Genomic DNA, 24134 nt, shown 5'->3' with positions numbered 1-24134 from the left:
AGCAAGAAAGTCAAAGTAGATCACATTTTTGTATAGTTTAAAAGTGGTGCTGCTAGCACGCAGTAAGAAAGTACAGTGTAGGTTGCAGGGTTGTGTATTCCTTTAGAACTTTCCAAATTGCTGCAGCTCGGTATATCAGGGCGTGTGCGTGCATGCATACACACACCTGAAAGAACAAAATTAAGATTTAGATTTGTAAGGGATTACAGGTGTTTCATAATTCAGTCGTTTGACAAGGTCGAATGTTTTTTGAGGATGATTTATCCTCAAACGTTCTGTATGCATGTTTCTATCATCATCATTGTTATTATTAAGAGAGACCTCCAGGGAATCATGGACTCATTGAAGAAGGCCACATGATGCATGCACCATCTATCATACGTGTTCTTGAATTCATTCACACTGCTTGCACACAACATCCAGTGGCAATCCATTGCAATCAAGCACCACTCTATGAGAGAAAAATCTAGCCCTCATCCCATTCTTATTGGCATTCATTCTCAGCTTCCAAGGATGCCCTCTTGTCCTTTCCCTGTCTTCCATAAAATGAAAAATTCTATCAACTAAAATCCTGTATGACTCTTTCAGAAGTTTGTAAGTCTCAATTGTATCACTCCACTTTCTCCTGTTTGTTAGTGTCTGCAACCTGCAAATTTATTCAATATGTCTTCATAATCAGTATTCCATAATCCTGATATCTTTTTTAACACTCTACTTTGCACTCTCTCCACTGCTGTATCAGAATCACAATGGAAACCAGGATATCAGACCTGCACACAGTAGTACAAGTGAGGCCTTGTAAAGAGGCAAAATGACATCCTTCATTTTGCTGGATGATAATTTTGCTGATCCAAAAATAATTGCAATGCTGAAACAAACTCTGACATGTAAAGATTCAGCATTGCAATTATCTTTTGAATTGCATTTGCAGTCTTTACTACATTACCCCTAAACCTCAACTTCCTGTCTACTAACACTCCAAGATCCCTAGCCTGATCAGTTTCTTCTAGCATAATTCCACCAATTTAATATGACATTGGATATCAGTCATGCCAAAGGTGCATGACTTTACATTTACAAACATTGAACTGACATCCATTTTCCCATGCCCACAATTCCAGCCTATTCAAATCATTCTGCAAGTACTGCATATCAGCAGCATTCCTGATTACCATACCTATCTTTGTATGATCAACAAATAGCTGTATGTTGCCTGTCAAATCCTTCCCAATGTCATTAATGCACAGATTGAACAATAGTGAACCAAGTACGGATCCTTGTTACCTTAAATCTTTCAGACTGACATCTCCTATATACCACTTTTTCATATCTGTTAGTCGGAAATTCTCTTATCCACTTTGATATTTTATAATCCAAAACCATATTTTCCTTGTGCATCAGTCATTCATGCTGTATTCTGTCAAAAGCCTTAGCAAAATCCCAAAGTATCATGGTGTAATATTATTACACCATTGCACAATGGTAATATTATTGCTTGATTTCACTGTTCATCCATTTCCCTCCTACTCTATTTATTCACTTAACCTACATTACTTGCTGCATAAGTATGCAGTTTACAAATTTCTTATGTCTACCTTCTGAATTCCTGTGCACTGTTAACATTTTTCTACCTCTTAAAAATACATTGATGCTAGTAGTCAGGCTAGCATCAATACAACTTTCTATAATCACCCATCTTATAATTCATGTATATCCTTTTTTGGCGATACTATTTTTATTTCACCACTTCTCAAACAAGCATCTAATGATCACTGTCACCAACCATTGGCAGTTTTTAATACCTCATTAAGAACCATAGCTTGTGAAGATATCACCAAATTTAACACCTCTAGTTGCTTTTGTCACATGCTGCTTAAGATAGCTAATCCTCAGAAATTCCACAAATTCGCTCTCCTTGTTCTTAATGCATTATCTCCTTCTTCCAATCAACATCCTTGTAATTAATGTCTCCCGTTATATTCATCTTTGTTTATTAACTGTGGAAAGGGTACAAAGATGGTTTCAGGACTGTACAATTTTGGTTATGAGGATTGGTTGAGGGAATGTGGACTGCAGAGTTTGGTGGATAGAAGAAGGAGAGGTGATATGATTGAGACTTTTAAACTGTTGAGAGGTGGTTACAGGGTTGACACTGGGGAGTTCTTTCACTTGGTTGAACAGCGGGAAGGAGTGATGACAAGAGGCCATCCCTGGAAGTTACGAAAGGAAACTGTGAGGAAGAGGGTGAGGAGTGGTTTCTTTGCATGGAGGGTGGTTGAACCATGGAATGCATTGCCTGATGGAGTGGTGAGAGCAAGAACAGTCAATGAGTTTAAGGAGTGGTATTGATAAACTTCGTGTTTCTTGGGGGGGGGGGGGGCTTTTAATCGATGAGTCTTGACAGACTTTATGTTCTTAGGAAGGACCTCCCACGATGAGTCTTTTGACTCCATGGAGACCTGAATAATAATAATAACAAATTTGCCTAAATCTTTCACAGTTAGTATTCTTTACATTCCCAGGCCTGTAACAATATCCTTTTGGCTATAATTACTATTACTATTATTATTATTAACATTAAAGTTAATAATAATAATAGTAATATTATTATTATTAATAATAGGACTTTAGGAACAATATTAGTTTCTTGCTTTCTACCTCATTTGCTATTGTTCTGGAACATTGTACATCCTTCCATTTCTATTCCTGACATTACATGATCCTCAGACAACAAAGTTTCACTTATCACCAATTATCTTTGGGCACACTAACTCAATCAATGCAAAAAACTGAACTCCCTTATTTTGAATACTGCTTATATTATTGTTGGAAGTTTTTATACTTGGTTATACTGTAAATTAAACATACCAAGAAGTTGTATACTTGGTTTAATCCTTTATCCAAGTGTAAGCAAACAAAGTTTGCGCCTGAAGTATTTTCAGGACTAGAGCAACTCGTATATAGAAACTAATGAATACACATCCCTTATTTTAGTAGCAAGGCTTATATGTTGGTCATACATAACTGGTAATTAGTTTACGGAATTAACAATGCATATAAAGTATATTAATTAAAGGTAACTTTAATAAATAACTTCTATATTTCGGCAACGTCACGTTGCCATCTTCAGGAACATAAAGATATGGTATGTGCACGCAGGCACTAACAAAAGCAAATGAGGAAGAAAGCAAGAAACTAATATTGTTCCTAAAGACCTAATGGTGCCCTCTGGTGGGCTAATTTGGTTGACTTGGCAGTTGGGCTGAAGTTCTCAAAATGTAAGTCGAGGTTGAAGATATCCAGACAACTAAATTGTCTGACGTTCCTAAAACGCTGCTGGGATAACAAGGTAATCCCTAATTGTGTCAAATTGAAGCACCGTTTTACTTCACAGAAAGCTCTGTGCATTTATAATCACACTAGCTTCGGCCTGTTAAGAGAACAAATTACCGTGACGCAAGTTCTCCTTGCCAACGTAAAAACAAAACCATACGGGCGCTAGAGGAAGAGCTTTCGAATACACTCGGCCATGATCTTAGGACGATACTTTATGACGTCTCATGCGCATTGGCAAGAAAAGAGTTCGAAAAAATACAAAGTAGGCACTTGAAAAAATACGAAAACCTGACAAAGAATTCTACTTCCTTACCACAGCCGCCACTCAACACAGTAGTCAACCTCTCGTCTGTAGTTTTAAAGCCTGAGGCACTCACCGCACTTGCACATGGTCACAATTTCACCCTAGCTCCTCAAAGAATACCTGCCAAAGAAATCATGATCCAAATAGAACATGGGATTCGCAACCTGCCTAACCATATCTCCAATAACGTCAGACTGGATGTAGTCGGTGTTCTCACTAAAGCCAAACCTCTAAAAACCAACTTATCCAAAGACGAATATGCAGCCCTACAAGAAATGAAGAATAACAAAAAAATAGTGATCACCAAAGTGGATAAGGGAAACGCCACTGTGGTGCTAAATCAAAAGGACTACAAAGGTAAGCTTAATGCTTTAGTACTAGACTGTACTACTTACCTCCCTATTGAATATAATCCTACCAGCTCTCAGATTAGAACTCTCCACAGACTCCTTAAGAAAGTTACTTCTTGACCTGTGGAAGTCACTAACAAACTAAAACCTTATAACTCTAGACCCCCCCGATTATATGGACTCCCAAAAATACATAAACAAAATGTGCCATTACGTCCCATAGTGGATGGCATTGATTCCCCCACATATAAATTAGCCAAACATTTAGCCATAACGTTCACACACTATACTAGCAACACACCATCACACATAAAAAACTCAGCTCACTTTAAAGCCAGTGTAGAAGACCTTTCGCTCCAACACACTGACATAATGGTCAGTTTTGATGTCTCCTCCCTATTCACTAATGTCCCACTCAAAGAAATCCTAGAGCTCATCCAAGCCAAGTTTCCTCCCGATATCTCAGCCCTATTTCAGTTCACAATGAACTCAGGCTATTTCGTTTGGCAAGGAAAGTTCTACAAACAGACAGATAGAGGGGACAGCCATGGGTTCACCACTTTTCTCACCCTTGGCCAATTTCTTTATGGAGACCTTTGAAGAGAAAGCCTTAAACTCTGCCTCACAAAAACCCACTATTTGGCTTCGTTACGTGGATGATGTGTTCACTATTTGGCCACATGGCTCAGACTCACTCCATTCCTTCCTAACACACTTAAACAACCAACACCCCAGAGTCCAGTTCACCTTAGAAAAAGAGGAAAACAACACCCTCCCCTTCCTAGACACTTTAATCACTCGCCAGCTTGATGGATCTTTGGTTTTCTCTGTTTACAGAAAACCCACCCATACTGGCAGATACATTCACCAGCAATCCCCCCCCCCACAACAATCTGGGGTTATAAAAACACTATATAACAGGGCAAAATTAATCTGCTCAGATGACAAGGCCCCTAACTACTGAACTAAACCACATCCACAACACTTTCTTAGCCAATGGCTATAACCCCAAAAAAATCCAAAAAATACTCAAACCAGTAAACCACAACCCCCCTCCCTCCCCTCCACAATAAAGATTACACCAAATCTATCATCATCCACTACATCCAGGGCACCTCTGAGAAAATAACCAATATCCTCAGAAAATATGACCTTACTTTACATCCGGTTTCACCAGTACAGCTGCTCTGGGCTGGCAGACCATGCCTTAGATACCCACCATAGAATTTGTTGGAAGAAAACAAAAATAATACACCGAAGCAAGTTTAAATACGAAAGATTATTCAAGGAATCTTCAGCAGCTCTAAAAAACGTTCCTAACCTCAACAAATTTGGGTGCATGAAACTACCCCAAATTTGGGAGACTTACGTTTTGAGAACTTCAGCCCAACTGCCAAGTCAACCAAATTAGCCCCCACCAGAGGGTACCATTAGGACTTTAGGAAGAACAATATTAGTTTCTTGCTTTCTTCCTCATTTGCTTTTGTTAGTGCCTGCGTGCACATACCATATCTTTATGTTCCTGAAGATGGCAACGTGACGTTGCCAAAACATAGAAGTTATTTATTAAAGTTATCTTTAATTAATATACTTTATATGCGTTGTTAATTCCGTAAACTAATTACCAGTTATCCCTTGTTTTAGTATCTCATAATGCAAAGCACATATTCTTATGGACATGTATATGTCCATAAGGATATGTGCTTCTAACTTTATTGAGGTCTCATCAGTGAGAGCCAGACCCAGAGGTGATACCAAGGTTGAAGTAATGCAGAAGACAATCATTATACTAAGGCAAGGGATATGAAGGTCATTAGCTTCTATATATGAGTTTCCCCAGTCCTGAAAATAATTGAAGTGTAAGCAAACAATGTTTATTCAATAAAGGATTAAACCTAGTATATAATTTCTTGGAATCTTCAATTTATAGTATAACCAAGTGGAAAGACTTCCAACAACTTTCTCTAATCCAGAGTATTTTAATAATAAGGTGTGACACCTTTTGTATATGAAAATATGACTTCTGCACTACTTCAACCTTAGAATCACCTTTGGGTCTGGCTCCCACTGATGAGATCTCAATAACACTCTGGACATTCTTTCCATTAAAAAAAAAATTAAATTTGGTATAACGAAACCTATAATCTCTTTTGCCACGAAGTTCCACAGTTGAGTACTGACAACAATATTTTGTTTCATAACTTTATGACGTTCCAGGGATACCCTAACAGGAGGGATCTTGCTTGATCTTGCAGAATTGAATATGGCTGCCTTCCAGTCAGTACTATCAAATGGAGGTACTTTAACATTGGAGATCCAATCTGTGACATCTGTTACCAATTGGAAACAGTAGAACTTGCATTCTACAGCTGCCCTCTTGCCCTGCATATTTGGAACAGATTATGTAAAGTGTTGGGCTTTCCATTACTTAGAACAGGTTATTTTGATACAATACTCACCACCTGTCAGCAGTGGGAAGAGAATTTTGATTTTTATAATTAATGAATTAAAATACCATTTATGGAAGGTTAGAAAGAAACATGGATTTGAAAACCAGCAATATGAAATTTAAATGCTTTATAATATTGTATTGTGGAAATTTTATTATTCAGTCAGACGATTTTTGTATTTAGAAAGAAGCATTTTTGGAGATATCAAATTTATCACTAGATAGTGTAGACCACCCACATTATGCAATATTCACCAGGGGAAGATAAAATTCTGTCTATTGTTACTGTGAGAGGTTTTTTAAATAGTTCAATCCTCTTAATTCAATGTGGTCTTATAGTCAATTGCAGGGATGACTGGAGAGCAATCCCAGGCAGAGAAGGCCAACTCAAGGCAGTTAACTTAGATTGGGCTAACCACCTGGGTATCAGTCATCTTTGTGCTTTAGTTTCAGTTGGTCTTTTGGTTGTTCATCTATATGAGATTGGTGAAAAAGGAAAACTGATGGCCTTTGGCTACATGATGATATAAAAGAGCTGAGGCCTTTTCTCTCTCTCTCATGCTATCTATCTGTCTTTTTTTCTCCTAATACTATCAAGCTCTCTTGCACCCCTTATACTAACTACTCTAGGCCCATGATGAGCAATCCTTTTACTTTTTTACCTCAATAAAGGTCGAAACCAGCCTTGGTAGTGATCCTTCCATGCATAGCATAATACATCTCCATAAGAATATGTGCTTTGCATTATGGGATACCAGGCAAGGGATGTGAAGTCATTGGCTTCTATATACGAGTTGTCTCAGTCCTGAAAATATTTTAGGCACACTTGGATAAAGGATTAAACCAAGTATATAATTTCTGGTATCTTTCAATTATACTCCTTAGATTAGTATAGAAACATATAACAATTCTTCCTGTCTTTTAGATCATAACCACCAACACCTCACTCTCTATAATAAATTTAGTTTAATCCTTTATCCAAGTGTGAGCAAACAAAGTTTGTGCTTGAAAATATCTTCAGGACTGAAGCAAGGTGGTGCAACTGTTGGCAACTCACAGCAAAGGTGGACCAAGCTCTCATCACTCCTTGTCTCAGTATCTCCCACTATGCAAAGTACATGTCCTTGCAGACATGTATAATGCTATGTTTTGAGGGAAGGGCCACTATCCAGACCAGTTTTGACCTTTATTGAGGTCTCAACAGTGGGAGGCAGACCCAAGGTGGTGACACTAAGGCAGAAGCAATAGAGAGGTCATATTTACCTGTACAAGTTGCCAAAAGGTGTACCACCTTATTATTAAATTACTCTGGATATAGAGAAAGATGTTGGAAATTTATTTTGCACTTGGTTAGACTATAATAAATTTAGTTTACACCTTTATCTGAGTGTGAGCAAACAAAGTTTGCGCCTGAAAATATCTTCAGGACTGAAGCAAGGTGGTGCAACTGTTGGCAACTCAGAGCAAAGGTGGACCAAGCTCTCATCACTCCTTGTCTCACTATCCCCCACTATGCAAAGCACATGTCCTTGCGGACATGTATAATGCTGTGCATTGAGGGAATGGCCACTACCCACACCCGGTTTCAATGATGAGAGCTTGGTCCACCTTTGCCCCGAGTAGCCAACAGTTGCACCACTTTGCTTCAGTCCTGAAGATATTTTCAGGCACAAACTTTGTTTGCTCACACTTGGATAAAGGATTAAACTAAATTTATCATAGTCTAACCAAGTGCAAAATAAACTTCTAACCTCTCTACTCTGGCCATTATACCACAACTCTCTCTCTTTGGTCAGATAACTTTTCTTTCACTGATCTTGACTGATCACCATTCATATCTGTTTCATCCCCACCTTTATGCATTCCATCACCTTGTCTTGCTGCAGTCATATCTTTGATCTTGTATTCATCTTCCTCCTGCTATACAATCTGTTTATCCTTCTTCACAATCACCCTTTGATCATTACTACACTTACTACTTGATTCTGTGCTTTCTCTCCAAACAGTAGCTTTTCTAAATGTCCAAACCCATTCAAATGCAGTCTATCAACCTTAACCATTCATGTAACTTTCCTTCAAATTCACAAACTTAAACTTCTTTGCCTCGCCCAACTCAGCCATCTTGCTATTTATTATCTTTGCTTTACTTCTGAACTCACTTTTATCATATCTGGGCAACATGCATTATATCTATGCATTGTTTCTCTTTACCTCATGCAACAACTTCTTCAATTCTCTATCCAGATTTATTTTTTCACTATCTCAATTATTCATGCCCACAACTACCACCAAGCATCAGTTATTTGTTTCATTGTTCCAGAAGGACAGCATGTTTTGCTTTTGTTATTCATCACCCCTCTAATGATTGAGTCCCCATACAATTCTATAAGCTCTTTAATAGTACCATTAAACAAGAGTTGCAGATGAAAAAGTTGTGGACAAAATATAAAGAAAAAGGTGATCAGCATTCTCATGAGCAATATAGGACATAGGTAAGAAGAGTGACCTGTATGAAGGAAGGCCAAAGCTAATTAATTTTCCAGCCTGGCTGGCCGAGTGGTCAGCGTATCTTCTCTCCAGTCAAAATGCTGCAGGTTTTAATCCCGCCATAGGCATGGATGTTTGTGATTGTCTGTGGAAATACTAGTGGTGGTTGTAGTCGGCAGTAGATGGCATTTTGGTGTAGTTGTGGTCAGTTGGTGGAGACAGAGTTGTAGAGCAGGTGAGTCTTGATGAGTCTTTGGACTCCCTGGAGGTGTCAAATAATAATAATAATAAAAATATAATAATAATTAGAGAGAAAGCTAAGGCCTAAACAAATCCTAAAGAGTTCCTTCACTATGTGGCAAGTAAAAGGAGGAATGACTGTGGAAGGATGGCTTCAAAAAATGCTAATATAACAAGGTAATAGAAACAAACCAAATGGTTGAATTGCTGAGTGAACATTTTTCAGGGATGTACCATGTAGATGGTGATGTTGCAATGTCAGATAAGTGGTGAAAGGGTGGATGAGATGATTGTAATGGTGGGCACGAATGACTTGAGAGGCAGTGTAAATCATGTGGCGAGAGATCTGAGATTCATGCTTCAGGTTGTATAAAGGAAAACGCAGAGGAGAAAGATAGTATGCGTGGGTTACCCAGGTATGATAATGATGGGCTGAGCCAGAAGAGCAGTAATAATGAATAGCATAATAGACACAATGCATCAGAAGAGAGGATTGGAATATGTGGATGCTTGGAGGGCATTTGAGGGCAGAAAGGAACTGCATGCAAGAGACCACTTGCATTTGAATGAGGAAGAAGATAGGTCTGGAGAGATTGCTGTTTTCTGAATGGGTCGGTGTGTCAATGCAGGGAAACAAGAATTCCCAGAGTGGATTGTAGCAGGGGTGGCCTCTTGTGGGAATGGATGTTTGAGGGAAGGGGACAACATCAGGTAACACTAGATCCAGTGGGGTTTGGAGGGGATAATCATAGGTATAGAAACAGTGACATTTTTATGCTTTATACTAATGCCAGGAGTATCCAAAATAAAGGAGATGAATTAGGAGCACTGATAGCATCAGCCTGGCCAAAGATTATTGGGATCTCTGAGACATGTTTGACGGTAGATGATGTAATAATAGGAATAGAATTGGTAGGATACAGTATTCTTTGGCAGGATAGGAAGGGAAAATTCAGTGGTGGACTACTTCTTATGATAAGTGATGACTTATGTCTTCTACGAGTGGAGGCTTTGGAAGGCAATTGCATGAATGGTTTTGAAAGCATATGGTGTGATGTAGAGGTGGGTAATACAGGATATTTAGTGGGGTGTTGCTACAAGCCAATGAGCATTGAGGATGAGGAGCAGAAGATGTTTAGTCAGAGCTGGGAGAGGAAAATGCATGTAGTAATAAGGGAATGGATTTTCTAGAATTCTTGAGGAACAAATGTCTTAGGCAACATGTAATAGAGGGAACAAGAGGTTCAAGAGTTTTGGATTTGGTCATAGCATCAGAAGAGCTGATAATAAGATGACACCCCCCCCCCCCCAGTTGGAGAGAGAGAGAGTGACCATGTGGTTTTGACTTGAAGATGAATAGATATGCAGGAGTATCAAATAAAAGGGAACATATGTGGAATTATAAGGCGGGTGATTATAATAGTCTTAGATATCAACTTAGGGCAGTTCCATTGAGAGCAGAATTGGAAGGCCAGGATATTATTAGTGCTTGGGAAATTGTGAAGGAATATTTTTAACAGCAGTAGTAAGCTGTATTCTACAACTGAAGAAGAGGACACAAACAATATCAAACAGGAACTGCAGGTGAAAAAGAGGTTATGAAAGAGATATAAGGAGAGGGATGGAGAGCAGATCCATGAAGAATATAAGACTCAGATCGGGAGAGTGTCTAGTATGGTAAGGAAGGCAAAACAATATAACAAAAATTTGGTACTAAGATCCAAAGAAAATCATACGAAATTTTTTAGCTATGTGGCCAGTAGGAGGAGAAATGATTGTGGCAGAATGACATTATGGGATAAAAATGGGAATGGAGTGACTGATGCAAAGGACAGTGGATTTGTTCAATGAACACTTTATTGGGTTATTTCATCCTGGAGAAGTAGGTTTTAATACTGGAAGGTTAGGGCAGGTCCTAGGTTTAGATGTGCAAGAGGAGAGTGTACATCAAATACTGTGTAGTCTGGATGTCACTAAAGCTGTGGGACTAGATGGTATTTCACCACGGGTTTTTGAGAGAATGTATTAAAGAACCTCAGAAGAATTCTCAGTTCAGAAAGGTGTGAGACAAGGCTGTGTCTTTTCTCCGATTCTCTTCAGCCTGTACAGAGAAGAAATATTTAATAAAATTAGTAACCTCAAAGGAATCATGGTAGGGGGCAGAAATATTAATAACCTAAGATATGCAGATGACACGGTTCTTCTAGCTGAAAACAAATATGACCTCAAAACTCTTATAGATGAAACCCTCAAGTACAGTGAACAGTATGGCCTCAGTTTCAACTTTAAAAAGACAAAATTTCAAGAGAAAAAAAAATACCAGAAATATGCATCGATATAAAAGGAAATAAATTAGAACAGGTGCAAACATGTTCTAACATTTGATCACAGAGAATGGCAGGACAGAAGATGTGGCACCCCTGCAAGAGGATTTGAATAAACTAGACAGATAGGCAAATGACTGAGGGTATCGGTTTAATGCAACAGAACGTAAAGTCTTGAAGTTTGGGATACATCGATGGACGGCTGCATACTCGATTGGAGGAGGCCGTACTGGAGGAAGTAGGGGGAGACAAGAGATCTCAGGGTGGTGATTGATAGAAACCTGCAATTCAGGGAACATATTGCAAAGATGGTGAAAATAAACCATGACAGGATTGCTGCAGTACTGATCTGCAGAGAGATAAAAGAGTTATCGTTTCCATTTTAAGCCTCTAATCAGACTACACTTAGACTATTGTTCTCAAATTTTCGTACCCAGGATTTGAAGCTGGTAAATTAACTGTGGAAAGGGTACAAAGGCAGAGAACAAAGATGGTTTCAAGACTGTACAATGTTAGTTATGAGGATCGGCTGAGGGAATGTTGACTGCAGAGTTCGTTGGATAGAAGGAGAGGTGATATGATTAGGACTTTTAAACTGTTGAGAGTTAATTACAGGGTTGACACTGTGGAGTTCTTTTGCTTGGTGGAACAGTGGGAAGGAGCGATGACAAGGGGCTCATCCCTGGAACTTACGAAATGAAGCTGTGAGCAAGAAGGTCAGGTGTGGTTTCTTTCATAGAGGGTGGTTGAACCATGGAATGCATTGCCTGATAGTGGTGAGAGCAAGAATGGTCAATGAGTTCCAGGAGTGGTATGATAGACTTTGTGTTTCCTAGTAAGGACCTCCCACGTTGAGTCTCTTGACTACATGAGGCTTGAATAATAATAATAATAATAATAATCAGCAGCATCACTACCCCTTCCTTATTGTCCTTACAATCCTCACAAAAACACTGTGCCCTTCTATTTCTATTCCTGTTAGGGTATCATCTTCATTTACTGATGTTTCACTTATTCCAATTTTTTTGAGTGAATATCAGATCATTATTGTCAGACTGTTATCAAATTTATCATAGTATCAGATTAATACGTAGGTAGATTTTTCATGTGGTAGAATTAGAGGAAGGAACAAAAGCAAGGGCCATCCCAGGAAGTTGTGAAAGAAAATCATAAGGAAGAGTCTAAGAAGTCCATGGTTTTGCATGGAGTATGGTAGGAACATAGAATGAATTTCCCAAGAGGATGGTAAAAGTTCAAGAAGTGTATGAATTTTAGTATGACTCGACTCTATGGAGGAATCATGACACCATGGAAATCAGCAATAATAATATTATATAATGCTTTGGAATGCTGGCTGGAGAGAGATGTTGAAGAGATGTGGATTGCAGAATTTGGTGAATGTGAGAAAAGAAGTGATCTGATAGACATATTTAAGTTGGTGAGAGGATTTCATCAGATTAATCCAACTAGCATTATAAAATGAGTGGAGGCAAGAGGGAAAGAACCAGAGGCCATCCCTGGAAGTTATGTAAGAGTGTGGTGAAGAAGAGTGTGAGGAGTAGATTTTTTACATGGAGAATTGTCAGTAAATGGAATTCATTACCAGAAGATGATGTTAATGCAAGAAGTGTTAAGGATTTTAAGATTCGGTATCATAAATACGTTGTCTGTTGAACGAACCTCCCACTGTTCGATGAACCTCCCGATAATAATAATAATAATAATAAACCATTAAACTTGCACTAAACAAAAGATTAGTAACCTATTTTTGCATCACTTTCTCCTAAGTAAGTAAGCATTTTCTGATTTGATGCTTATGTTGGTGCATTGGTAATTGACTGATTCCAAGAATAGGCATGCTTTGCAAAAACAACCAACAAGATATTGCGATAAAATGTTATTTTACAATAAATCAAAGCAGAAATAATCATAAATAGTCTGTGCACAACATTTATTTGCTATAGGTCCTTGTACCTCTCATATGCTAGAGTAATATATATATATATATGCATATATATATATACATATAGAAAAAGCCATCAGAGGCTTCATATGTGGAAAGGCAGCAGGAGTAGATGATATTCAACCAGATATGCTGAAGTATGGTGGTATAAAAGTCTTACAGTGGCTGCACTGCATAGTGCAGAAAGCCTGGACAGAGGGATGAATTCTCGATGATTGGAGTAGAGCTCTCATAGTACCCATATATAAAAAGGGAAATAAAACTGAAAGGTATTTCCCTACTAAGTGTTCCTGGCAAGATTTATGCAAGTATACTTGAGAAACGGTTGAGAAGAATTGTGGAAGAACAAGCTGGATTGCCAAATAGAGGCTGTTAAGATCAGATCTTCACTTTATGACAAATAGTGGAGAAATCATGGGAATATAACAAATATCTGTATTTAAGTTTTGTCAATTTGCAAAAAGCATATGACAAGGTGCCAAGAGAGAAGCTATTCAATATGCTACAGTTATATGGTGTCAATGGCGCATTATATCAAGTAATAATTAGTCTTTATTTGAGTTGTAAGTCAGCAGTTAGAATTGAAGGAAGTACATGATTCTAGTAGTAAGACTTATACGTTGGTTAGACATAACTGGTAATTAATTTACGGAATTCACAACGCATATGAAGTATATTAATTAAAGATACTTTAATGAATCACTTCTATATTTCGGCAATGTCACATTGCCATCTTCGGGAACATAAAGATATGGTATGTGCACTAAGGAACTAACAAAGCAAATGAGGAAGAAAGTAATGAACTAATTCTGTTCCTAAAGTCCTAATGGTGCCCTCTTGCGGGCTAATTTGGTAGTCTTGGCAGTTGGGCTGAAGTTCTCATAATGAAAGTCTCCCAAATTTGGGGCAGTTTCATGCACCCAAATTTGTTGAGGTTAGGAACGTTTTTTAGAGCTGCTGAAGATTCTTTGAATAATCTTTCGTATTTAAACTTGCTGCGATGGATTATTTTTGTTTTCTTCCAACGAATTTTATGGTGGGTATCTAAGGCATGGTCTGCCAACCCAGAGCGGCTGTACTGGTGAAACCGGATGTAGTCTTGGTGTTCTGAAATCCTGATATTTGTTGTTCTGCCTGTTTGGCCAAAGTAGGACAATTTGCAGCTGCAAGGGACCTGGTATACACCAGGTAGGTCTAGGGGAAGTGGTTGGTCTTTGGTAGAGCGGATAAGGGATGCCAACTTTTTATATGGTCTGTAACAGGAAGTAAGGTCATATTTTTTGAGGATATTAGTTATTTTTTCAGAGGTGCCCTGGATGTAGGGGATAGTGATAGACTTGGTGTAGTCTTTATTGTGGAGGGGGGGAAGGGGGTTGTGGTTATTAGGTTTTAGTATTTTTTGGATTTTTTTGGGGTTATAGCCATTGGCTAAGAAAGTGTTGAGGATGTGGTTTAGTTCAATAGTCAGGGCCTTGTCATCTGAGCAGATTAATTTTGCCCTGTTATATAGTGTTTTTATCATCCCATATTGTTGTGAGGGGGGGGGGATTGCTGGTGAATGTATCTGCCAGTGTGGGTGGGTTTTCTGTAAACAGAGAAAACCAAAGATCCATCAAGCTGGCGGGTGATTAAAGTGTCTAGGAAGGGGAGGGTGTTGTTTTCCTCTTTTTCTAAGGTGAACTGGATTCTGGGATGTTGGTTGTTTAAGTGTGTTAGGAAGGAGTGGAGTGTGTCTGAGCCATGTGGCCAAATAGCAAACACATCATCCACATAACGAAGCCAAATAGTGGGTTTTTGTGGGGCGGAGTTTAAGGCTTTCTCTTCAAATGTCTCCATAAAGAAATTGGCCAAGGGTGGGGAAAGTGGTGAACCCATGGCTGTCCCCTCTATCTGTTTGTAGAACTTTCCTTGCCAAACGAAATAGCCTGAGTTCATTGTGAACTGAAATAGGGCTGAGATATCGGGAGGAAACTTGGTTTGGATGAGCTCAAGGGATTCTTTGAGTGGGACATTAGTGAATAGGGAGGAGACGTCAAAACTGACCATTATGTCAGTGTGTTGGAGTGTGAGGTTTTCTATACTGGCTTTAAAGTGGGCTGAGTTTTTTATGTGTGATGGTGTGTTGCCAGTGTAGTGTGTGAGCGTTTTGGCTAAATGTTTGGCTAATTTATATGTGGGGGAATCAATGCCATCCACTATGGGACGCAATGGCACATTCTGTTTATGTATTTTTGGGAGTCCATATAATCGGGGGGGGGTCTAGAGTTATAAGGTTTAAGTTTGTTGGTGACTTCCACAGGCCAAGAAGTGACCTTCTTAAGGAGTCTGTGGATAGTTCTAATCTGAGAGTTGGTCAGATTATATTCAATGGGGAGGTAAGTAGTACGGTCTCGTATTAAAGAATTTAGCTTACCTTTGTAGTCTTTTTGATTGAGTACCACAGTGGCGCTTCCCTTATCAGCTTTGGTGATTACAATTTTTTTGTTGTTTTTTAATTCTTGTAGGGCTGTATATTCGTTTTTGGATAAGTTGGATTTTGGAGGTTTGGCTTTAGTGAGAACACCGACTACATCCAGTCTCACGTTGTTGGCGATATGGTTAGGCAGGTTGCGAATTCCACGCTCTATTTGGATCATGATTTCTTCAGCAATCTTTAAATACGAAAGATTATTCAAAGAATCTTCAGCAGCTCTAAAAAACGTTCCTAACCTCAACAAATTTGGGTGCATGAAACTGCCCCAAATTTGGGAGACTTTCATTATGAGAACTTCAGCCCAACTGCCAAGACTACCAAATTAGCCCGCAAGAGGGCACCATTAGGACTTTAGGAACAGAATTAGTTCATTACTTTCTTCCTCATTTGCTTTGTTAGTTCCTTAGTGCACATACCATATCTTTATGTTCCCGAAGATGGCAATGTGACATTGCCGAAATATAGAAGTGATTCATTAAAGTATCTTTAATTAATATACTTCATATGCGTTGTGAATTCCGTAAATTAATTACCAGTTATGAAGGAAGTACAGGAAGATGGTTTAATGTTAAATCTGGTGTGAGACAAGGATGTACATTATCCTCTCTGTTATTCATTATCTATATGGATCACATTATGAAGGAAAGTGGTATTAAACATGATATCAAAATTGCAGATGTTAATGTCAGCTCTTTGCTTTATGCGGATGATGTTATACTTCTAAATAAATCCGCTGCAAGTCTGCAAGATTCTCTGACTAAATTGAATAACTGTTGTAATAGATATGGTATGAAGGTCAGCAATTCAAAGACAAAGGTAATGAAAATAGGCAGAATCATTGAAAATGTCAACTGTGTTGTGAATGGAGAAGCTGTGGAACAAGTAAAACATTTCAGCTACTTAGGCACAATTTTTAGTGAAAATGGTAAATTAAATAGAGAAATAGACAACACAATCAGCAAAGCTGGTATGGTGAGAAGTCAATTGAATAAATTCATATGGAATAAGAGAGAAATTAGTCGGAACACTAAATTAGCTGTATACAAGACAATGTTCAAACCAATTTTAACTTATTGATCTGAGAGCTGGGTCAGAAGTAAAACACTTGACCAAAGACTAGAGACTGCAGATATGAAAGTCCTGAGAAAGATTATAGGCGTGAACAGATGGCATCAATGGCAATATCATATTAAAAACGAGGATATTAGGAAAGAACTTGACATTGTCAGCATACAGGAATGTGTAAGCAGAGCTAATTTCAGGTGGTATGGTCACTTAAAAGAATGGGCGAAAAAAGATTAGCAAAAGAAGTGTTCTCTGCTAGGTTTGCAGGAAAACGACCCAGAGGAAGACCAAGATATGGGTGGATTGATACGGTACAAAGTGCCTTAGACGATAGAAATATAAGATCTGATAATGTTGGAGGTTTGACAAGTAACAGACTCAAAAGATATATTTCGGTGATTACACCACATTTTTTTATTATTCAGTTATATAAAACACTGAAATAATAGTTCCCGACAAGTTTCGGAAATTATAGGATTTACATCTTCAGGGGCTAAATAGTATAACTTAAAGTTTAAACAAGAGAATTAATAAATACAAATCATAACCATCTGGCTATTCATAAAACTCAAATAACAGACTGCAGATATATAACGTTATTGATGTTGAACAATACTGGACAATGTTACGTGTTCTTGTTCTCGTTCATACAGTCCGAGCTCAGATTGAGGTAGATTTTTTTATTAGAGCTGACCACACTTGATGGAGAATTAAACCTAGATTTTTATTGCATTGGGTTGGGTTTTTTAGCATATTAGCAGCTTCTTTAAATTTTCTTATATAACTGTTGTTTTCTATTTATGACATTGTCGTTTTTTGCCAGAGTACATCATGTTCAGTGGAAGTGGTATGGAAAGCAAGACCCGTTTTTTGTTCTCTTTTGTATTGTATGTCTTTTTGGTGTTCAGCCATGCATATTTCTCTAGCTCTTCCTGTCTGTCCTACGTAGCAAATCCCGCAAGAGCAATGGATTTTGTAGACTCCTGGTTTTTTAAGAGGATGATGAGGTGGTTTTGGTGGATGTAGGAATCTTGAGATTTTTTCGAAAGGAAGGAAGGCTACTTTTATGTTGTGTTTGTTCATTAATTTGGCTAGCTTATCTGTAACATTTTTGATATAAGGAAGCAAGATTGCGTTTTTGTAATCCTGTTTTATTGTGTTGTTAGCTGGAGGCATTTTAAGGATTCTCTTGATGGTTTTTATTTCATATCCATTCTGTTGGAGGATTTGTGTTAAGTATTTTAGTTCTTCATTACATCTTTCTTGTGTGCTGGAGATATTGTATGCTCTGTCTCGAAGAGTTTTAATTAAGCTTATTTTTTGTGAAGGATGGTGGTGTGAGGTCATTTCATAGAAAAAGTGAAAAATATACATATTGGTCCAACAGACATCTTAGCAAGTCTCGACATTATCAACTTGTTTACAAACATCCCGAGACAAGAAATTTTGATTCTCCTAGAGGACCTCTTCCCTGCGGATCTCTTGAATCTCTTTAAACATTGTATAAACAATACTTTTTTCACCTATCAAGACAGAATCTGGGAACAAAAAGAAGGACTGGACATGGGTTCATCATTATCACCGGTATTAGCAAACCTATTTATGGAAAAATTTGAAAACAATGCTCTTGAGAATTATCATAAAAAACCAAAAATATGGCTACGCTATGTGGACGATATTTTCATCATATTCAGTGGAACAACAGATGAACTTATCAATTTCAAAGATTATCTCAACAATTTGCACAACACCATAAAATTCAGTTTAGAACAAGAAAAAAATAAAAAACTTCCTTTTCTGGATATTCTATTAGAAGTTAATGAAGAAAGTAAACTCTCCTTCTCAGTATATATAGGAAGCCAACAAACACTGGAAGATTTCTAAATGCAACCTCACACCACCATCCTTCACAAAAAATAAGCTTAATTAAAACTCTTCGAGACAGAGCATACAATATCTCCAGCACACAAGAAAGATGTAATGAAGAACTAAAATACTTAACACAAATCCTCCAACAGAATGGATATGAAACAAAAACCATCAAGAGAATCCTTAAAATGCCTCCAGCTATCACACAATAAAACAGGATTACAAAAACGCAATCTCGCTTCCTTATATCAAAAATGTTACAGATAAGCTAGCCAAATTAATGAACAAACACAACATAAAAGTAGCCTTCCTTCCTTTGGAAAAAATTTCAAGATTCCTACATCCACCAAAACCACCTCATCATCCTGTTAAAAAACAGGAGTCTACAAGATCCATTGCTCTTGCGGGATTTGCTACGTAGGACAGACAGAAAGATCTGGAGAAATACGCATGGCTGAACACCAAAAAGACGTACAATACAAAAGAGAACAAAAAACTGGGCTTGCTTTCCATACCACTTCCACTGGACATGATGTACTCTGGCAAAAAAATGACGATGTCATACATAGAAAACAACAGTTATATAAGAAAATTTAAAGAAGCTGCTAATATGCTAAAAAAACCCAACCCAATGCAATAAAAATCGAGGTTTAATTCTCCAAGTGTGGTCAGCTCTAATAAAAAAATCTACCTCAATCTGATCTCAGACTGTATGAATGAGAACAAGAACACGTGACATCGTCCATTATTGTTCAACGTCAATAACGTTATATCTCTGCATTCTGTTATTTGAGTTTTATGAATAGCCAGACAGTTATGATTTGCATTTATTAATTCTCTTGTTTTAAACTTTAAGTTATACTATTTACCCCTTGAAGATGTAAATCCTACGATTTACGAAACTTGTTGGGAACTATTATTTCAGTGTTTTATATAACTGAATAATAAAAAAATGTGGTGTAATCACCGAAATATATCTTTTGAACCTATTAGCCACAGAAGTCTATGCCTACAAGTAACAGACTGATTTGGAGGAAAATTGTAGATAGAAGTTAGTAATGATGTAATTTTTTTCATGTAGTACTATCATATCCTATACACCCCCTTGAGGGTACATGGCAGGAATTTGATGATTATGATGATGATATATAAAATTCTTTCTCTAAAAATATTTTATATTTTCTCTTCTATACTTAGGCAGAGGTTCCTTGTAACATTCAGCCCTATCTGTAACTTATGCGTATTATGCATAAATCTAGCTATAGCAAACAAGTATTTAATCTTAGGTATTGGTTTACGTTCATGTTGCACTTTAATGGAAGAATTTACAGGCACAAAGAGAAATAATTAAACTACAAGTTTAATCATTGTCAATATTTTATGTGATGAACTAATCTGTCTCTGAGTTATGGTGACATCATCAGCAATACAATGTAAAAATTGTAATAATACACACAAAAAACACAAGTAACAATAAGTGAAAGAAATGAGGTAGAATCAATAAAGAATAAAGTCCTATAAAGGGCATCCTCTAATGCAGCATTTCCCAAACTTTTCCTGACACTTCACAAATCCTGAAATTTTCACAGAGCACCTTGGTTATTTTGTAATGTATTAATTAATAATTAATTGTTTATTTAGCTGATTTTTATTAATAATTAATAATTGATCATTAATTATCAATTAATTAAACATAAACACAAGTAAATTAATTTGTGCATTTTCATTGACATATCTTTCTGATAACCAAAAATTTATAATATTATAAGTACTTACGAGTGAATGCAGACTTTTTTTTTCTCCTGTGTGCTGGTTGTTTTCCCCTCCTTTTGTATATCCTGAAGATTGCTTTGTAGGCTGGTGGTTGATGACTCACTATCTGTTGTGTCACAAACACTTTCAATAAGAGATTTCTTAATACCAAAATTAAACAAAGTCCCTTGTCTCCTATTCATATTAAAATTTAAATCTGCAGGCCTATTACTTTTAAAAATCACGGCACTATGGTTTCGAAACTTTCACCCTACAATACGAACTTGCGAAGAAAGTATTCAGTATTACTAAATTTGAGAACTGGATACAGACTACCTTGAGCTTCAATTTTAGTCGAAAAATTTTCTTTATACTTCCTTGCTGATTTGTCACTAATATTTACAACACAGATGTTATTTCTTTCAGTTTTGAGAACAGAGGATACGCTGCCTGTTGTTGTAATCGGCTTGCAGGTAATTTTTATGATCGGCCATAAACAGCAGTATTCTCTTTCCCGATTGTTGAAAGATTTCGACTGTGTAAAAATTAACAAAATTCATGAATATTTCCATGTTTAAAAATATGCCACTTGGTCACTGACATTTGCTACACAGATGTCATTTCCTTCATTTTTGAGAACAGAAGATACACCACCCATTGTTATAATCTGCTTGCAAGCTATTTTTATGACTGGTCGTAAACAGCGGTATTCCCTTTCCTAAATGTTGAAAGGTTTCGATGTGTGAAAATTAACGATACACAGATGTTAATAGGCATTCTGGGTCTGAGCTTTTTCAACATATTCACGAATATTATTCTCCTCAGAATATTTCCACTATAAAATATTTATTCATGAAAAATACTTGGAAAACTAAAATGACAAATTCCAGGAGAACTTCTCGCAGAACACTTATTCACCTTCTGCGAAACACCAGTGTTCCGTGGAATACAGTTTGGGAAACCCTGCTCTAATGGGTGCTGTTGGCTAGCCTTAGATGTTGGGCAGAACCCTAAGAATTAAAATTTCCCAAATTTTTGGAAGTTTAATGCAATCATATTTATTAAGGTTTGGCTGTTTTTTAAGTCTTCTGCAGATTCTAAAAGGTCTTGCAAACTTTATTACATAATAATGTGGTCTCAATACCGAAAACTTCCCACAGAGTCTTTCAATTTTGTATTTGCTGTGATGGAGCACGTTGGTTTTCTTCCATCTGATTCTGTGTAAGGTATCCAAAGCATGGTCTGCCATAGCTGTGATGGCTGATGTATTTTTTGTGTTCTTTTAGGTGGAGGTTAACAGATCTTCCAGTCTGACCATAATATGATAATTTATTATTATTATGATGATGATGATTCAGGCCTCCATGGAGTCACAATCCTCATTGTGGGAGGCCCATCCTAGAAAACACAAAGTATATCATACCACTCCGTGAACCTATTGCCATTCATGGTCTCACCACTCTATCAGGCAATGCATTCCATGGTTCAACCACCCTCCAGGCAAAGATACCACTCCTTACCCTCTTGCTCACAACTTCCTTTCATAATTTCTAGGGATGGCCTCTTGTCCTCGCTCCTTCCTCCTGTTCCACCAAACTAAAGAACTCCCTAGTGTCAACTCTGTAACTACTTCTCAATAATTGAAAAGTCTCAATTATATCACCTCTCCTTCTATCTGCCAAACTCTGCAGTCCACATTCCCTCAGTCTGTTCTCATAACTAACATTGCAGTCCTTATATCATCTTTATCTACCTCTGTACTCTTTCCACTGTTAATTATCCCCTTCAAATCCTCGGGCCAAATTTGAATAATACGATAATTTGCAAATTTGAGTAATATGAATAATTTGGCCATATTTGAATAATATGATAATTTGCAAGGACAAGGAACCTTGCAAACACCTGGAATGGAAAGAGGAGGAAGTAGATCCTTAGGAGAGCAGAGAAGAAAGCCAGCTTCAAATGAGATTTGAAAGCTGTGCAGAGATTATATTTCTTCATAGTTCTTTCTATTTTTTCTTAAGTGTCCTGGATATAGGGAATAGTAATGGCATTATTGTAGTGTTTATGTTGAGAGGGATGGAAAGGACAGAAAATTTGTAATTTTTTTTATTCCATTAAAGTGCAACATGAATCTAGCCAGAGCATATCTTAGTTATATATAACCTAGCTATCTATTTCATCTGATTGGCTTCCATCTTATGTTGTCAAGCCTACGTGCTTTAAGGGAAAAAATGCTATTGTCTGTTGTTCTCTTTCTGAGAAATCTTCACTCTTGTTTGTCAAAATTCTGCAACTATCCACACTCCTAACCTTTTGTTCTCTCAGCCATCACTGAATATACTGTACTCTACTTGTTTATCCTCATGACTGTATCCTCTAACATCAACTTCCTAGTAATGCCTATAATTTTTGAGCAGTTCAACCACAGTAGTGTTGCAAGAGATGAATCTCACAACTCCATTATACCAAAGCATCTGAAATCTGTTTTCATATTTATCCCACTGGTTTTTTGTTGGATACAATATTGTTTGTTGTAGTAATGGTTTTTGTTAGTAAATTTTTCCAAATACATTTTAAGCCAGCATTTATATATTTTTAATAACTAGGTAGATGACTTGAACCTGGAATTAGGTAGTCAAAGAGCAAAGGTATCTGAACTAGAGAAAAAACAGCGCAAGTTTGATCAACTACTTGCTGAAGAGAAGAGTGTGTCAGATAAATATGGGCAACAGAGAGATAATGCAGAACGTGAGGCACGTGAAAAAGAAACAAAAATTTTATCCTTAACACATGCATTAGAAGAGAAACTTGAGATTAATGAAGACTTGGAAAGATCAAAGAAACAACTAGAGGTGGAGCTGGATGAGCTAGTTAACAACCAGGGTGCTGCTGATAAAAACGTAAGCATATTCTTGTTTGTATCACTCATTGCTTGATGTATATATTTTAAACTTTTTCAATTTTGAAATATATATATATATATATATATATATATTTTCAGGTTCATGAACTAGAAAAAACCAAAAGGAATCTAGAAGCTGAGTTGGTTGATGCTAAAGCAAATATAGAAGTGTTAGAAGATGAACTTCAGATGAATGAAGATGCACGTTTGAGACTAGAAGTTACAAATCAGGCACTCAAAAATCAGTTGGAAAAGGAATTGCAGATTAGAGATGACCAAAATGAAGAAAAGCGACGAGCCCTTATTAAACAGGTAAGAAGTGACTTTTCAAACATATTATTGTTTCTAAAATAAGTTACCAAAATAAGTTCTAAATTGCTTCTAAAATAAGTTCATGTAATATACATCTGTTATAGTATCTGTAGACTGGTCCCTCCTCTTCCTTCCTTGCTTTTTTCTTTCTTCTCTTCTTGCTCCTTCCCCCGAGTGCTATTAGAGTATTCGAGGGCTAGGGGTGAATCTTTCCTATTTTGATGTCTGACCGTGTTGCTGAGTGGATCCCATTGGGGGGGGGGTATGTATGTTAAGGCTCCAGGTGAAAAACCATGACTTGGTTG

The 24134-nt window shown here is 37.3% G+C and overlaps 1 protein-coding gene across 1 annotated transcript in view; it reads left to right on the top strand.

The window, feature by feature from the left end:
• Positions 1-24134, top strand: part of LOC150097089 (myosin-14-like) — a 1147103-nt gene that overhangs the window by 837853 nt on the left and 285116 nt on the right. Inside the window, exons 31-32 of the mRNA XM_090407039.1 lie at positions 23222-23515; positions 23617-23829. Of these exons, the coding sequence (XP_090263165.1) occupies positions 23222-23515; positions 23617-23829 (507 nt within the window). The remainder of the gene's footprint in view (positions 1-23221; positions 23516-23616; positions 23830-24134) is intronic.

The sequence above is a fragment of the Typopeltis vanoorti genome, chromosome 17, assembly GCF_054136105.1.
Source record: "Typopeltis vanoorti isolate ZY-2024b chromosome 17, IOZ_Tvanoo_1.0, whole genome shotgun sequence".
NCBI lineage: Eukaryota > Metazoa > Arthropoda > Arachnida > Uropygi > Thelyphonidae > Typopeltis > Typopeltis vanoorti.
The sequence above is the reverse complement of the archived record's forward strand: the minus strand, read 5'-3'. Positions and strand labels throughout refer to the sequence as shown.